We start from the raw sequence: 14,212 nt of genomic DNA on the forward strand, positions 1-14,212 counted from the left end.
TCAGTGCTCGTTTACCAAAGCAGAAGTGTTTTAACAATCTCCCTCCAGGCTCTTTGAAACACTGATGAAAATTAACCCTTTTAAGGATGGAAACAGTACAGGACTGCTAGGATGCTGGAAGGCCCTGAATTTGGTAGTTCAATTTTAGCTCCATCTGGGTGAAAATAACTGTTGATGTTCTGTGCGGTGTTGTTTGTTTTGTAAGTGACAGACGTGTAACATCTTTATTTCTTCAGAGAACCAGCAAGTTAAATGTGAACAAAACAAAGCAATTTTAGAACCATTTCAGGTACAAGCAAAAACCGGTTAGTCAGAAATTCTCCTTAATCAGAATGAAAGGTGAGCCACTTGGGTATCCCAGTTAAGGTGGATTCAGCAGTTATTTATCAAATGCTTATAAATACGAGTTCATTGATAGGCAAACCTTAGCATGTTATTGGCATTTCTATTTATGCTTTTAACTGAACATTATGACACAATTTCCTCTTACTTTTGATCATGCTAACGTCATTGGCTCCATCTCCTATGGCCAAGGTGACTGCCTTCCTGTGCTTCTTAACCAGCTCTACCACTTGTGCTTTTTGTAAGGGAGTCACTCGACAACAAACCACAGTTTTACACAAGCAGGCAACTTCCACAAATTCATTCTCCAGATTAGCCTCAAGTGCATGAGCCTGCAATACAAAGTATTCCCTATCAGAATACTGGTTCTGTAGCTATAATCAATAGAAGATGTGATGGATGGGAAATGAGAATTCTTTGCATATAATAAATAGGATTCATCACTTTTCAATAAACTGATTTCAAAAGTTTTTTTTAAACAGCTGAAGCCTTTAGTGGAAGATACCACACATCTCCAGTAAACACAATAAATCAGTCTCGTAAGTGTATACAGTAAATATATACATACACATAGCCCATACAATCCTAACACACAATGAGAGCGAAACTACATTTTGATGTGAAATACTTGATTTAATTACACGTTCAAAACAATATTAACATAGGAGGAAGAAATAACCTAAAATTGGATACATTACAGTTATTTCAGTCCAGCGCTTGACTTTCCAGCTAACTTTATGAGAATTTAAAAGGGCCTAATCCAGTGAATCATCAGCTCCACTGCAAGTATTTAGCTGCAGATACTCCATGTATCTTTGTGGTTCAGCACCCATGGAGCCTCTTCACAATTCAGACACAGTAAAATGCTGGCAACTATCATTAAATAAAGTCTGGCCAAACTCTGTGGTCCGCCTCTCTCCTTTGGATTCACATATAGCTAATCCAACTGTATGTGGCATGTGAGCAGGGTCACTGGAAAAATGCATAAAATGTTCCCATTTTGACATATATTATGCGGTTTTATTTACTGTGTGACAATTTTTCCATTAAACTAGAGGAGGCAGAGGAAACCTTCTGAAAGCCCCAGGCAAGAAAAGGACAGGGATCTCTTCAAAATCATGGGAGAGGAAAAATTTCAGGTTATTGATTTAGATATTATGATGATGGGGGGGGGGGAGGAAGAATACACAAGGAATGGGGAAAAGAGAATGCTTTTCCAGATCTTTGAAAAGGCTCAGGGGAAAGGACTGAGGCATGAGCTGGTTGCCTTTTAGATATCTCCAAACAAAAAGGGTAACTAGAAACTTTATCTTCTTTCCCAATTCTAATCTTAAACACTGCAAAAACCAGCAACATCCATTGCTCTTCCCATTCCTTTGACTCTCTGATGACACTGCCAATGAGCGTGCCACTTAATGCCAGTTACGGTGCTTGCTGGAGGTGTTCACAACCGAGCTAGTGGTCTTATTCTAATCTTTTGACACAGGCTGCTAAACAGTTCTGAGATGACATTGAAACCACAAATCTGGACATAGGAGAGAAATAGCTTCTGCAGACTACATGACCTTTCTGTTGGAGAGGATAATCTGCCCTAGACCAGAGATCTGCAACTTTCCATAACTTTCACAGTGTAGAAAGCAGCACATTCTTATGGCTGGAATGCAGCTTGAGAGAGCCATACATTCTTAGAACTACCTTAAGTGGCTGTGGATATTATGGAAAAACTTAAACAATATTCCCATTTACTTCTCCTTTTTCTATTAAGAAACTGTCTGAAGGCAGAGCCATTCTTATTCCCAATTTTTAAAAAGAAAATAAAGATCAAAGTATATGAATGTACAAAGATCATGTATCTTCATGAGCGGCTAATTTCTCAAAAGTGAAGCCTGCGCTTTTAACTCTCTTAAGTTAGCGAGTCAGAAGATCGTTTTGATACTTGTTCAAGATTTTGAACCTGAACTACACTAAAGTAATGTAAGTTTATTCTATTACGACAAGAACCAGATTTCCTAATCAAAGCAAATTCTTTTGGCATCCCTGTAAAATGCTGATATTTAGAAAACCCACTGGAGGTATCTTAATGACATTAATTTGGTGCAGTAATTATTTTAAGGTCAGGTTGTGCTCTCAAACAACAAACATCAGGAAAAAATAACAGCATTACATCTGCCTAATTGCATTCTCTTAATTAATTGGCATTGATTTGTGATATTCCCCTCACACAAGTACTTAAACAATAATAGCAGTGGTCTATGTCTAGTTAAGAAGGGATAAGATTGTGTGAACTAGTTCTTACTATCGGGCCTTCTCAACTGTGGCAGTTATTAAAAAAAGCTGTGTAGAGTTACTCATTTGATTTCTCTTCCATACATATCCAAAAGTTAAGATGTAATTTTTAATTGTTTCTTGCAATTATGTCAGGCTTTGTTTTTAGCTTTCTTATGAAACAGTTTTAGAGTTTGGAGAGAAATCCGTCATTGTTAGAAAACAAAACAGACATGATTATTTGGGTTGGGAAGGAAAGGACAAAACCTGAAAAAACTGACTTACCAGACTATGTCCATTTATGACTAATGCATAATCACCAGTGACAGTTTCCTCCAAGACTGAGCCCTGTTTTGATTCTTGCATTTTTTCACAAAATACATGGCCATTGGAAAGGTCTTTGTTTTGTCCAAACAAATGTTCTTTCGCTTTCCTTAAAAGAAAAAAGGAATATGTTGTTATTAATTTTAATCAGACAGTGATTAATCAGAGCTAATTTCAGTTCTGCTGTTCTGATCTAATATTACATACAAGCAAATTTCAGTAGGCAAGAAGGATATTTCTTTTACGTGATGAAGATACTGTAATGTGTTTAAAATCCAAGAAAGTAGGTTGGGTAGGTATGAAGGTAAGACAATATTCTTGAGTGTTTTTAAATAACTTAGAAGTTAAATAGCAATCTTGATCTGAGTTTGAACTGAGTCATTTATCATTAATTTGGTATTAAGATTTTCCAGGCTTAAAAAAAAGATGAGTTTGGCACAGAAAATGCTGTAGTTACATTTACAGGAGCAAAGATTGAGGAGAAACTCTTTTTCCAGGAATTCCTGGCAACATTGTATTAATTTTATTTTGTAAAACAAAAAAAATATACAATTTCAGAATAACATAAACTGAGACCTTTTACAAATTACAGTACAAGTCCATTTATAGAAGTAAACTTATTTAGCACCTCCATGTCATAAGCAGAGATAGCCGAAAACCAACACATTGGAATGTTGTGAAAATTTAGATCATAAGTTAATAAATCTAGTCTAAATATTTGAACCAACCCCTCATCTGGGTTCTGCCACGATCTCCAACTGGCCTCTGGGAGTGGCACCACCTGCTACTTCAGCTATCCATAGGGTGAAGCCTTTTACAGCTCGCTGAATTAGGCTCCCCTTTTTATTGTAGGCTATGTTCGTTGTCACAGTCCTAGATTTAAATTTTGCCCACAGTCTGTTTATTGCGAACTCCTCTTGGTTTTTCATAAAATTATCATACAATAGCTTTATTGGAGATTTTTTTACTTTCACTTTCTGGAAATTTTGTATGCATGTAATATTGTGGGTGAGGTAACTGTCATGGAGTGTGGGGGAGTCAGGGCCCTGCACCCCCACTTCCTGCGACTCACTGTGACTCTCAGCCAGCCAGTAAAACAGAAGATTTATTAGACATGGGAACACAGTCCAAAACAGAGCTTGTAGTTATAGACAACAGGACCCCCTCAGTCAGGTCCATCTTGGGGGGCAGGGTGCCCAGACCCCAGTCTGGGCCTCCCTCCATTTCCCTAGCCAGCTCCAAACTGAAACCACCTCCAGCAGTCTCACCCAGCCACACACCCTAGCTCCTCCTCCAGCTTTTGTCCAGTTTCCCAGGAAGAAGGTCACTTGGCCCCAACCCCCTCCTGGGCTCAGGTGACGTGCTCAAGTATCATCCCTCAAGTGAAGTCACTCCCTGATATCCTACCACCATCTAGTATTGATGCAGACAGTAAGCCAGTAAAACTCCCATGCAACATTACCAGGTTAATACTCCGTATTCCCTACTTCGTCACATTAGTATCTTACTGGACCAACTTCTGCTGGTGAGAGAAACAAGCTTCTGCACTTCCACAGTGCTCTTCTTCAGGTCTGGGAAAAGAAGAGCTCTCTGCGAGTTCAAACGTTTGTCTCTCTCACTGTCAGAAGTTGGTCTAATAAAAGATATTATCTTACCCACATTGTCCCTCTAATATCCTGGGACCAACAGGGCTACAACAACACTGTATATATAGTGACAGATGTGGGACTACTCTGTAAATGCTGTATGTTGAGCTGCATACTTTGTTGTATGAATACACTGATTTAGTTTAATAGCAGACCATAAGGAAAAACAAGCAGGAAGGGAAGAATAGGTCAATATAGACCACCCCTCAGCTAACATGTGAGGGCTCTTACAGCACAGTGGCAGAGCCATAGGTACTGCAAAGTCTGGCTGGACCTCCTTTTGAGCCTACCAAACTGATTTTGTCCAGAACTTTGTCCCAAAGCCTGGCAAGAACAAAGGAAATGGATTATAAGGGACTCTCTCTCTCCAAAGAGGAGGTATTTGTTGGGGAGCTATTCAAGGAAGCCTGCCTGACCCAGGAACCTTCTCAGATCGCTGAAGACGTTAGGCCCATCTAGGCAACTATCGCTGGATGGTAGGGCTTTAGGGAAGACAGACACATGTATCAACTGTTTGTTGTTTTAAAATCATTTTTCTCTAAATGCTTTGTTCTTACTCTTAAAATAAACAATACTTTGGTGTTTAAGAAGGCTGTTTTGCCACTGAATACCAGTGGCCACAAACTCCCGAAGAGAACAGCTGGTGTCAAACCCAGTCAGACCTGCTGGCTAAGTACAGTTGATCCTCAGTGTATCATAGCGCAGGGCACAGTCTAAGAGTTGGAGACACAGGCTAACATCTGAAAGGGCGCACTATGAAACTCTGAGACTAGAAAAGAGAGAGAGGTGCAGATAGTCCTGAAACCGTGGCATATATTTTATATATTTTACTTAGATTATGACTCTGCATATGAAATATGCTGTGACATAAGGGCCTGCAATTACATTTAAGAGGCCCTGATCCTGGAAAGACTTCACCATGTGTGCTTTGTGCATATGAGTGCTACTATTGACTTCAGCAGCGGTTACGCACAGGCATAAAATTATACACATGCTGAAGTTTTTGCAGGATCAGGGTTTTATATGATGACAAAAACATCGTTTTAGGCGTGTGAAGAGGAAGATGAATTTAAAGTGGAGACTTTTGAAATGGATTATCTAAAAATCTTCTAATTACCAGAATTCTGAAAATAAACTCTTTTCTGTGTTCTATATAGTAATGTATGAATTCGTCATAAATTTGAATTTTCATATTATTGACCAAGATATTATAGACAGTTGCTATTAAGAAGTGATATATGTCAGATGTCTGAATCTGATATTCTGCTTTTTCACCTTTTTTTTTCCTTCTGTGAAATACGGTTTACTATTTAGCTTTGAATATTTTTCAAATTTATTTTATTTTTATCATTCGCTCATCTTTTCAGATTTAGAAAAATAATACGCAGTTGCTCTACAAGAATCTGGTCTGAACACAGCCTCAAACTTTTAAGACGTTCACATCAGAAAACTGCTCTGAGCTTTGTGGCTCAGATCACAATGTTTAACATGACAGATGTTTTATAAATCTGTTAATTTTTTGAAAAAAGTTTCAGTTATTGGTTCAGTGAATAAGTTGTTTTCTAAACAAGAGGCAGTTTCTGCATAAAATACCAAAATAAATATGCTGCTCACCAGAGTCCAGGATTTAATTATTTATTTACAATGTCTACAGTAAAAGATAGCATACTTTTACTTAAAATACCCAAATCTAGTCTGTATTTGCAGGATATCATGGTGCTATATGCAGAATTCCAGAACAACATGTCTATTATGCAATGGAGACCAGGAGTACCACAGCATTGATGCAGCTGGTCTCCTGGGAAAGGATGTCTTCTTTGTTCTTTGAAGGCCACCTGGCGGTTGATCTGGATATGGTACAGAGACAACCAGTGCATTCCACCCCAAAATCATAATAAGGATAAAGTCAAGGTGCTACATAGGAAATAAAAGATGACACCAGAATGAAACAATGGATAATTATGCGTGCTATGAGAGAAGAGGAACTGGTAATAAGAAGTGCTTGCGGGGGGGAGGGGAACTTGCATACTGGAACAAACTTGAATTCAGAAAATATACATATTAAATAATATATTTTGTTGCCCATTTTCTGTCTTACTGAAGATGTGTCTTAACACTAACATTGATCTAAGCACCATCTTCTACTGGATCCTGCACTGAAATCAAACCACAGTGTTTACAAAATTACTATATATAGCCATGGAAATGACTGTAATATCATAAATTCAGTGCTAAAAACTTCTCTCCATTCATAACATCTCTAAACATATCTTTTAGCTTCAATGACACAACATACTGGGCATGCAGACTTCCTAGATGTGTTTCTCAGAAACAAATCTGAGTATTTATGGGTTTCCTGTTTAATTAAGTCCTTTTCCAATCTGTACTAATGACTCGGTTTCTGCTTTTTTTCCTCAGTAGCATATTCCCCAAAGGGTAAAATGCAAGCCAGGATTTACTTGTATTCAGGGATGCCCTTAGACACATGGTGGAATTCACATGGGTTCACATATCCGAGGGCAGCATTGCCTTTTGTTAACTAAAGCTTTTCTTCTACACCATTTGATAACTGGAATCACATATGGATATGTAGTTATTTACATTGCACAATGCAACTGCATCACCCAACTCTTTGACAATCTTTTCACTATGCAAAACATGGTACACATTTGTACCTCAGTTCTGCCCATCTTTCATGTTTCCAAGATTGAAAAAAAAAAAAAAAGAATTGTTTACTGTGTTTCACCATGTCCATATTTGGTTCCCACACTGCTTTCTTGCTTGAACCCTGGCCTAATGCTCTGTGAGTGATTTTCACCCCCCACCCATGCGCCAAGCTCCACAATTCATACCAAAATTGATTCCTACATAAATAGTTTATGCAAAAATAGAACTCATGTTAACGTAACTTATTTTCATTGAATCAAGGCCATATATAATATATAATGCTTAACCAAAATACACAAATCACAAAAGGCTAAAAAAAAGTGTTTGTTTACTTAAACTGTTGTATTATGTAGTTTCCCATTATTCAGATTGAAGATATATTAGTTATAGGAATAGGCTGGGACTGAAATGCCCAAACCACTTGGCTGGTGCTAAAATACCAAGGGATAATTAGGTAAACTGATGCCTTGTTTGTCTGATACCCAAAATAGGCAAGAATTTTATGTCCATGGTAATTACAGAAAAAAAATTAGAAATTGCTATGTTTGGCTCTAGTGCAAGTAGAAAAAAAATACACAGAAATGAAAAAGAGACACAAGTAAGAGAAGAGAACTGAGAAGGAACAGGTCACTGACAAAAAGTAGAAGGGAGAGAAAGACATGGCCTACAGATCTTTAAACACATCTATTCAGTATGCTGTCTGGAAAAGGTGGAAGGATGCTGCTGCCTGTAATGCATTTTCCATATTTAGTAACATTATAATAAAACACTGTACAAAGTATGGTACCATGTGTGCTTCCAGTGCTATTGACCAATACTTAAATACATGTGCAACTTGTTTCTGTATTAAAAAAAAGAAAAGAAAAAGGGAAAGGCTCTTCTCCTGCAGAAGAGTAAGAACTGAAAGGGCCAGGATTGTATTATGTTGGCATATTGTCTGTATATTTCCCAACTGTGCTGTGAGTGGTAATAATTTATTCTCTTCCAAGGAAGGAAATTTGCATAAATCTCCAACAGTGAAAATCATAATGCCAGCTACGTGTATCATTCAAGAAGTCTCAGCTACCACATTGAGAGAGGAGATAAACATGTGTGAGAGAGAAAGAAACAGAGGTTGAGATCTGTGCCCATGTCGGCACTATTTCTAACAGTAGTTATTCTCCAAATTATTATTACAGGGCCTACTCTAGAGACATTTCCTCTTCCAGATGAAGTGATAATAGCATTTGTTCTAACCGTTCCACATGTAAGCATAAAGGCATATGGAAGGCAGCAGTGGGAGTGAGTCAGGGCTATGGAATTCATGACTATGCATATGCCATGGCCCTATCACCCATGCAGGGTGGGAGGCAACCAGTATTCTAGCTTGCAGTCTGGAGTAGTAGCCTCAGTTGCTGGTTGGTTGCCTTCAGACAAGAAGTTGGCACACTTTTACGACAATTGACAGAACTTTAAGAGATGGAATCTTAAGGAAAGATTTGTAGCATCATAGGGAGAGAGTCTAACTGGAGTATACGGTCTGCAAGGAAGGAAATAAGATAATGTATTTTAAATGTTTTTTTACCTGAGTTCTTCACGCACTGCCGTTACCGTGTGACCAGCCACTATGAAAATCTCATTCATGGTGTCAGTGAGCATGTTGCAGGAGTAACCAATGTTCATGGCAGTTTCTGAGAGACAATAATGTCAGTTTTGATTAGAATGGTTGTAGTTAAAATCATTACTTATTTATTTTGTAATATCAACAGAGCATATTGAGAGTACAGTACTAACATAATGAGAGTAATTTTCTAACATAATTACTGGGTTTGATATAAATGTACTACTAAAAATGCACCTTCCTCTGAGCTATATTTTATGGTTATTATTTATAGTGAAGTAGTACTCAGAGTCCAACTGAGATCAAAGCCCTATTGTTGTAAACACTGTTCAAACACATACTGAAAGACCAAAAAGGTTTCTAAATAAACTAGCCAGACAAAGTGGGAAGGGAAATTGAGGCACAGGAAAAAAAAAACTTGCCCAAGGTCAAACAGATGATCAGTGGAAAAAGAAGGAATTAGAACCCAAGTATCCTAACTCCTAATTCAGTGCCCTATGTGCTAGATCACACTGCCTTCCATATGGGGAGTAACCCATAGATGGTCACCCTTGTGCACTAGAAAAAAAACTCAGAGATTAAACCCATATAGGGTCATCATTAGAAATACTGTAAATGCTATTTAACTATATTTTTGTAGAGCTTGTTATTGAGATTAAAATGCTCAAGTACACACGTGCCATTTGAGACCTTTTTTCTTTCCACTGCGCACCTGTGGCAAGTGCCATATCCAAAGAATTTAGGACCCAAAATCATGCTGTGATATTAACAACTGAAAATATTATGCATACTGTGCTGCGAATCTCAATCCACAAATACCAAAACAATTGGTAGAACTTTTTAGATGGTTTTACAAGACATTATTTGTAGTCACTGTTCCATACATGACCTCCATCCAGGATCCTGCACACTGCCCAAACAAACACTAGGGTCATATGGAGAGAACCCTGCCCCCAACGCCATAGGTTACAGTATACCTTGCTGGAGATGCTCTCCAATGCCAGGGTGGAGGGTGTTCACCACAAGATCCAACAGTCACACCTCTGCCGTCCTCCCGGCATCCCCATGCACAACTCAATGTTACCCTCATTGCTCTGCCTTAATGTGCATCAAGCCTCTCAGAGCAGTGTTTTATTAATGATTTATAAATGTTAAATAACAATAATGTTCAAGGGAATGTGCTCCCTGCACTCCGTGCAAGGGAACTGTAGAAGTCTCACTGCATTTAGGGTTTTCTATCACCCTACCCCACCCCACCCCACCCACTTACCCCCAGAATTACGCAGTATTAATGAATTACCTTGCTTGTCTCCTGTTAGAACCCAGATCTTAATGTTAGCTAGTGATAAACTGGCAATTGTTTCTGTAACTCCTTCTTGTAACTTGTCTTCTATAGCAGTGGCACCTAGTAACTTTGTAAGGAAGCAGAACATTTAAGTGACTTTCTACAAACTCTGCAAATTCACTTAGTTAAACTAAGAGATCTGGGGAATATAAACAGGATAAACTATGTAGTTTAAACATCTACACATGGATAACATCAAGGCAAGTCAAACTTTAATACAATATACTACCCTTGATCTACATTCACAGCTTCCACTGAGAGCAGTGGAAATTTCCCCAAGTCTCAAAGGCAGTCTCCAGTCTAATTTGAATCAAGAACTACATAATACATAATTTCAGGGCAATCTTTGCTGGGGATTCCCTGGTTTTAGGGGGCCCTCAAGCCCTTTTCTTGCCCAACAGGCTGGCAGCAGCAGATCTAGCATCATTATCTTCAAGGTTGTAGTTTCTGTGTCAGCTCTTTTAATATGACTGTATCTCCATATCAGTCTCAGCCAAAGGCATCCTTATGGGGAAAAAGCAAGGATGAAACTGAAGGCATGGGTATAATACCACAATGGGATATAATGTGAATTGTAGTTTATGCATTGCCCCTTTAAAATAAGCTGCAGAGACCAGACTCTGAAATATCAATATTCCATCAAGGCAACAAAGGGTGCAGAATTTCAAAGGAATTGGGAAAACTCAGCTGGGGGTTCAAAAGACGGGGCCAAATACATATATTCAACTCACATTGACTACAATGGGAGTTGTAAGTGCACATCCGAGAGTGGGATTTGGCCTTTACAGAGAGAGGAATTGGAAAGAGCAGGCATGGGAGAGGAACAGCTATCTGAGTAGACAGAGGAAAGGATTACCATCACTTATAGAGTAAAGGCAAGAGTAAGTTTTAAATTGTTTTAATTGTATATATTTCATATTGAAAGTTGGCTTTCTGGTTACAAAGCAGCATGGACGGTCTTTTCTGAAATGGAACATGAATGTGACTTGATGAGAGTTTTAGGGGAAAGAAAATGGCTGCTTTCTTAAATTTAAAAAAAATCAGGTAAATTTATATTTAAAACGAGTCAGTTAACCATGGGGAAGAATCCCCTCACTGGTTGCCTCGAATATCTTAAAGCCTAACCACAACTGGCCTCGACATTCATTAGCATCCTTTTAAACAAAGAGGGGCACTGCCTGAATGTGAACATATATAAAGACTACAGCAGTCTTGCTTGTAGCACATCAGGAACGTAAGAGCATAGAAAAGTATCAATCTATAATACAACATCACTTTGCAAATATACTTTTCCTGTGCTATGTCTCTCAGAATATACCATCATGTCTTTTTCAATCTCTTCATATGCTGCAGCAAGATATTCGTTCCTGCTATCTAGTGAAGTGTTTGCCTCCTGAAGTATTTTAGACCACTCTTTAAAGTGCTCTTCAGTCAAGTTTTTGTATGCAAGGGCTAAGGTCCGAAGGCCTTCTCCAGCAAACTCCTGTCGCATAAAAATAAAAGATGAGCAGTATCTATGGGAACAATGTGAACTAAATTAGTCAGAACCACATTATATTAATTTCCCACTCTGTTAACATCCGTCTTGATTATGGAGTCAATAAGCAAAGGTACTCTAAGATACCACTGAAATTAAATTCTCATAAACCTTGTTTCTGGGGGATTTTAACTCTTCAGGTTTCTTTTACTTTGAGGTAAGGTTGTGGGCACATTTTCTCTTTATAGCTAGATTTTGTTCTTTAAAAAAATAACTTGAATAATTTGTGGCAACTTTTATATGTACACGAATATTCTAACAAGAAATTGGAGTGCCTAATATTATTTTAATGCCAAACCCGAATCTAAAAATTGGATGAAGTGAAATGTTGCAGTCAGACAGAGCTGAATGTGAATGGCTACCTAGGTATTAAACAGATGAAAGTTTTAACCTTGAAAGGCAGCTAGTGTGCCCAGACTACTCTCTTTAGCACAATTAACTAAAATACTTAGCACACTTTTGGTACTACCACATATTAACAATAAATAATAATTTCATTGTGAACATTATCATTAATCCATCATCTTAAAAGCATAATACCCATGTACCTAGGATGGCATCAATGGAAGAACTGTAAGAAGCTCGACCAGATAATAGGAGTAGAAATGTCTCAAGCAGTATGTGAATCACAATAGTTCCATGACACAGTATCACAGCCTCAGGTGCAACCTATCTGTTACGCTGACAATAGAGGCCTTAGAGTGAATGGGAGCTGTGGCTGCACCACATCTCCAGTAATCAGCATCCAAATTTGAAACCACTGGTCAATACACAGATATGTGTACACAGGTTAACAGGTTAGACCCTTCAACCTAATCACAGAGAGAAACAGATGTAAAGCTGACCCCCCAACACTTAAAAAGGGTGAAAACATAATATCGTCTGATATGTTGGTGGCGCATGCTAATTAATTTAGATTCTGATCCTGTATCAGAATTGTCTGGTGCAGACTGCTGGGCTCATGCAGAATCCCACAGACAACGCATTATTTCTTTAATATAAAAATGATTGCATATATGATGTTATTCAAAATGTACACATTCTTACAGATTGCACAGCATATTAGATATATATATTCCCTCCTTTGTATCTTAGAATTTCAATGACTGATTTTTTTCAAAGTCAAACAACTATCATGAGCAATTTTACTGTTAAAAACCAAAAACATTTCGGGAACTGTCTTTGACCCTGTAGTTCATCTCAACAAATCAAACGGTTTACAATGCTCCACTAACAACATTTTTTCATCTTCAGTGAATATTTGAACATCCCCTGTTCTATTATACAGCTATTACAATTAATATATAAACAGGAATGATAAAACTCAGAATTTAATGGATTGAAAAAACAGTAAGGCTTTGGAATTAAATTAATATAATGGAAAGGGGAAATTAGAGTGATGTGAAAAAAACCATAATACATCAATATACAAGTACGTATTCCCTTAACTTTACTAGGCAAGTATGAAAATTCAAGGTCTTTGCATTTGACCAACTGCAAAGATCAGATGCATATGATTCCAGCCTTGCTTTCATAAAAAACATGTTGGCCTTCTGGAAAACATTAAAAGAAAACCAAGAAAGCTCTATTACAGAGACAAAAACAATAGTTATGTTTGTAACCAATATTACTAAACCATCATACTGTATACTTAATGTCAAAGGAGTATTTTTTTAAAGACTCATGGAATGGTTTGTATTAAATGTGGACACTTACAAAGAACATGAATTCTAAAAAAATAAATGCAGGAAATGAGGGCTTTATCCAGTTTCCCTTAAAGTTCACATTAGGTTAGACCCTCAAACTGAATAGAAGACACTTATTTTCTTTAACACCATGTTACCAAACTGGATACTTTGTATCCACATCCACAGATTCCCACTGGCTTTTCACAAGGGACTCCAAGGACTTATAAACACTGTAAATATACCAGCTGTTTCAGGAGTTAACAGTGCACACACAAAGCTCTATCATTTAATTGGATTTAGCTCTCTGGGCAGCCAAAGGTAAGGCTGAAATTTAAGAAATTCTGGCTCATTTCAGAGCAGAAGGCCTATTAAGGTATTGATTCAGAAAAGCATCTGTATTTAGGAAAATACTTAAGCACATGTTTAACTCTAAACGTAAGTCCCTAAGCACATGCTTAACGTTAAGTGTGTGTTTAAGTGCTTTTATGACTTAGTGCACATACCTCAAGATGATTTGATGTCAAAGACATTAATTCTTCATTGGAGGGATGAAGCCTCTCAAATAAAATAGTATCTGCTCCCTTGCAATATAGTTTTATCTGCCCATCTGGGCTTTGAACTGAAAAAGAAAAGAGAAGTAGAAATTAAGACTGAAATCATTACTTTTCTTCCATTTTCTTCAAATGTCTATTTGACCTATCAGGTCTAGTTAGATGTTTTCTATACATATCAATAATAGTACAGCAGTCAGCACACAGAAAACAATCCCATCACCTGGGTAGGAGTTAGGTACAGTTC

General features: G+C 37.7%; 1 protein-coding gene across 1 annotated transcript in view; it reads right to left on the minus strand.

The window, feature by feature from the left end:
* ATP8B4 (ATPase phospholipid transporting 8B4 (putative)) overlaps positions 1–14,212 on the minus strand; it is a 155,048-nt gene that overhangs the window by 18,807 nt on the left and 122,029 nt on the right. The window contains exons 16-21 of the mRNA XM_084642237.1: positions 13,918–14,033; positions 11,508–11,672; positions 10,145–10,256; positions 8,809–8,914; positions 2,893–3,040; positions 491–674 (exon numbers count right to left, since the gene is read on the minus strand). Of these exons, the coding sequence (XP_084498363.1) occupies positions 491–674; positions 2,893–3,040; positions 8,809–8,914; positions 10,145–10,256; positions 11,508–11,672; positions 13,918–14,033 (831 nt within the window). The remainder of the gene's footprint in view (positions 1–490; positions 675–2,892; positions 3,041–8,808; positions 8,915–10,144; positions 10,257–11,507; positions 11,673–13,917; positions 14,034–14,212) is intronic.

Source organism: Lepidochelys olivacea, assembly GCF_965140295.1.
Source record: "Lepidochelys olivacea isolate rLepOli2 genome assembly, chromosome: 10".
Classification (NCBI taxonomy): domain Eukaryota; kingdom Metazoa; phylum Chordata; order Testudines; family Cheloniidae; genus Lepidochelys; species Lepidochelys olivacea.